Source organism: Marmota monax, unplaced genomic scaffold (assembly GCF_021218885.2).
Source record: "Marmota monax isolate L192 unplaced genomic scaffold, Marmota_monax_Labrador192_F-V1.1 WCK01_AAM20220418_F8-fsc00956, whole genome shotgun sequence".
Taxonomy (NCBI): domain Eukaryota; kingdom Metazoa; phylum Chordata; class Mammalia; order Rodentia; family Sciuridae; genus Marmota; species Marmota monax.
Genome location: NW_026694460.1, coordinates 70,634 through 74,987, shown reverse-complemented (window position 1 = coordinate 74,987; position 4,354 = coordinate 70,634). Strand labels below are relative to the sequence as shown.

The 4,354-nt window shown below is 34.0% G+C and overlaps 1 protein-coding gene across 1 annotated transcript; it reads left to right on the top strand.

The window, feature by feature from the left end:
- Positions 1 to 227: 227 nt before the first annotated feature.
- LOC124075507 (olfactory receptor 2B6-like) lies at positions 228 to 1,175 on the top strand. Its single transcript, XM_046418949.1, has one exon. The coding sequence runs from the start codon at positions 228 to 230 to the stop codon at positions 1,173 to 1,175; it is 948 nt and encodes a 315-aa protein (XP_046274905.1).
- The last annotated feature ends 3,179 nt before the right edge of the window (positions 1,176 to 4,354 follow it).

The window sequence follows — 4,354 nt, the reverse complement described above, 5'->3', positions numbered from 1 at the left end:
ATATTTAGCTTATTTACTCAAAGCAACTGCCTTTATTTGTAATGCTGTGAACTGAAATTTGGTCAGCTGGTGTCAGGGTTTTGCATATTCCCCTGCAAAGATTTACTACATCCTAACTTCTATAATTATATGGCCAACTTGTAAGAATGTTTTGTCTTTTAACTCTTATGATCTATTTGTTGAAAGTGTTTGAATTTCACTATTACAGGTGAAACAAATTGAAGATAATGGCACTCATTAATGAAAGTCAACCTGAAGAATTCATTCTACTAGGCTTTAATGAGCTACCTTGGCTAGAGCTTCCTCTATTCATTATTCTTCTGATAACATACCCCATGACCCTGATGGGAAACATTGCCATCATTCTGGTGTCCAAGTTAGATCCCAGTCTCCACAGTCCCATGTATTTCTTCCTCACCAACCTCTCCTTTTTGGACATATGCTACACCACAAGCATTGTGCCTCAGATGCTCTTTAACCTGGGAAGCTCTAAGAAGACCATCAGCTATGTGGGGTGTGTAATTCAGCTTTATTTCTTCCACATTATGGGAGCTGCAGAATGTCTTCTCTTGGCTCTCATGTCTTTTGATCGCTATGTGGCCATATGCAGACCTCTGCACTACACCCTCATAATGAATCAGCGCGTCTGTATCCAGTTAATCTCCATTGTATGGCTGAGCGGAATTACTTATGCTATCTCAGAGGGCACTGTTACACTCCAGTTGCCACTGTGTGGCGTCAACAAACTGGATCACTTAGTGTGTGAGATTCCAGTTCTTATAAAGACTGCCTGTGGTGAAAAGGAAGCTAATGAGCTAGCACTCTCTGTGGCATGCATTTTTATAGTAGCTGTTCCTCTATGCCTAATTCTTGCTTCCTATGCTAGCATTGGACATGCTGTACTTAACATTAAATCTTCTGCAGGAAGGAAAAAGGCCTTTGGGACATGTTCCTCTCATCTCATTGTGGTTTTATTATTTTATGGCCCAGCTATTAGTATGTACCTTCAGCCCCCTTCTTCCATTAAAAGGGACCAGCCCAAGTTCATGGCCCTCTTCTATGGAGTGGTGACTCCTACAGCCAACCCCTTCATCTACACCCTGAGGAATAAGGATGTAAAGGAGGCATTAGGCAATCTGGTGAGGAGCATTTTCAGTTCCAAACAAAATTCGTAGGCAGAAAATGTAACTATTTAGCAATTTGAGTAGGTTTATAAAGGTCTCTTTTATTACTCATTCCTGTCATGAACCTTGTATTGTATGCTTTTGTTGTATGCTTGTGTTGTATGTTCTTCTATTAAAATATATCTTAATTCATATATTCCTTAATCAGGTAGGCAAGTATTACACCTGGCTAATGTGTGGGTGCTCTCTTTTTGAAAAATTACTTACATAATTCTGTTTGGGTTGTTACATAATGAAAAAGTAACTTTGTTAAATATTAAGATATGTTAATAGTATAAATTATAATTACATTAGTTCAAGCAAATCACAATAACAATTCCTTGACAACCATTCATCAGTGGGCTTCCTATCAGTGTCACTTGAGAAACATTTCATCATTCTCTATGAGCCATCTAAGGTCTCTATGTGCACCCTGCCTGTACTTCATTTTGTATGAAGCATTCTGCTCTCAAAAATAATGATTTTTTTTATTTTAACACTACAGTTATACATAGTAGTTGGGTTCATTTTGATAAGGTCATCAGGCAAGAAATTGATTTTAATTACTATTCTCCCACTTTTATCTCCCATTCTCCTACTCCCTATTCTCCTTCCTCTACTGTACTGAAATTTTATCTATCTATTTATTTATTTATTTTGATGGGTGATTTTCACATGTACATAAAGATGAAATTTCCTTTGGTACATTTTTGTATGCATATAGCATGATTTTGTTAAATTCATTCTGTCCTTTCTCTTTCTCTACCTTCTGTGTACCACTGATCTTCCCTATGATATCTGATCCTCACTCCAATCCCTGCTAACACCCCTGCTAATTCTTTCCTGTATTTTGTCTAGCTTCAACATAATGAGAAAAAATATTCAAGCCTTAATTATCTGAATCTGGCTTATTTCACTTAGCATGATGTTCTCCATTTCCAACTATTTACCAGCAAATGTCTTTATTTTATTCTTTTGGGCCTAATCAAACTCCATTATGCATATATATCACATTTTCTTGATTCATTCATATATTGATGGGCATCGGGACAGAAAGAATCATGATTCTTAAATTTCATTAACTTCATTTCATGTAGCTCTTTTATTTAAAAAATCCATGGTTTGGCTTAACAAATATGTGGGTAGTAATTTTTATGATTAATTAAAGAATTTATTACTAAATTAAAATGAATAGAACAATTGAAGAAAAATATGGATAAGTTTATTCACATTCCTATTGAATATCATAAAAATAAGTCTTCTGAAACATTGAAAGAACAAGGGAAGAGATATTACTAATGAACTGCTATCTAGAAGCACTTTTGCATAAATTAGAACATCAAAGAAACTCTTATAATGTATGAAAAAGTTATAATTTGTCTTCTGAATTGGAAAGCAACTTGGTTACTTGAATAATATGAGTATTTTATTATATATATTTTGGATGTATGGATATTGAAAATCTGCATCACTAAAAGTTGAAAATGTAATAACATAAGTCTGCAACTCATACATAAAAATTAAAATTTCATCACAAAATTTGTTACAACTCATGAGAACAAATATACTTGGATTAAATAGGTATTTTTTTTTAATCAGTATGTTGTAAATTCCAAGTAATGTGTTGTAAAGAAAATAAATACTTGCAAGAAAAACTAATTTGGACATTTCTTTTTTGTTTCTTTCTTTTTTCCTTTTTTGTTATAATGGAAATTGAATCCAGGGACACTCAGCTACTGAAAACTCTCAACTCTCTATTTTCTATCCCTAAATTTATGACGCTAGCCTTAGACTTGTTGTTCTCCTTCGTCAGCCTTCCAAATAGTTGGTATTACTGGCATCAATCACCATGCCCAGCTTCATTTAGATTTTTCTGATACATCTTCCTTTTGATCAACATATTCATCAATGAATGAAAGGAAAGTCCATGTTATTCCATATAAGAATTTATTGTAATCTATGTACATTATGAAAAATAATGTATCATATGATGCTGACCCACTTATTTTTTTAAATTTTTAGTTGTAAATGAACACAATACCTTTATTTTTATTTTTTTTATCTATCTTTATGTGGTGCTGGGGATCTAACCTAGTACCTCACACATGCCAGGCAAGTGCTCTATGATGCAGCCATAACCCCAGCCCTTACCCAATTTTTGAGATCAATGGTCTTCAATAATTTAGTTTGGAAAAAAATCTACATTTAAAAATTGGAAGATTTCTGACAGAATTTTTGAAAATTTCACATAAACACACACAATTTAAAAATTAAAATTCTATCATGGTAAATAATAGTTTTGACCACGTTTATTAAGATATTCTTATCTATCTTAGTTGTATATGCTGGGAGATTAAGCATTTACTGTTTTGCAGCAAAACCCGGAAAGGTTAGTGTCTGAAGCACAGCTATGAAACTGGTTGTAGTTGTTCTGAGTTCTTTCTTTAATTATTTCCCTTTTGGGGATAGTTGATGTTCTTATGAAACTTTAGGCCTACAGAATTACTATTTTTAGAAGCTTGAGTCATGTCTAGACTCTGAGAAATCAGGGCTTCTGAGAACTATATAAAAATCTCAGGAAAAATATACGAGCAAATGAAAGGAGACAGGCACAGACATGTTTTGTTTGTACTAGACGGCTGCACAATTCTGGGGTACATATGTTCAGTATATTTGAAAATTAAAGATATATAATTAATTTTTGAGAAGTTAATTAATATTTGAAGCTCTGAAAATGTGCCCTACCCTTAGTGTACAGCATGCACAATCCTCATATTACCATTTGGTATAAGGCATGTTCTCAGTGAACATGATCTAAACTTTTCTCATTTTCCCAAGCAAGTTTTTCTAGAAGAACAGAAGACAACAAAACATTTTAACCCCAGTTGTAAAGACACTAAAGGTTATAGGTTATTTCATGTCTTGCTCGGGGGTCTTATTTATATCATTACGTGCCTACCTTTATGATTTTTGTCAATCATATAATGCTCACTTTCCTATAGGAAGCTTAGAATATTTCTTGGTGGCCCATGACCTGCTTTTTCAGTCTGACCAAAGGTCAGTGACAAATTGGAAGCTGCTATTCAAGTAAAGAATGGTTGTAAGTATGATCTGTAATTATCCCATTAGAGATTGGTAGAGATTGCACATGACACTCTGGTCATTCACAGATAGTTCATGTGCCTTGGATC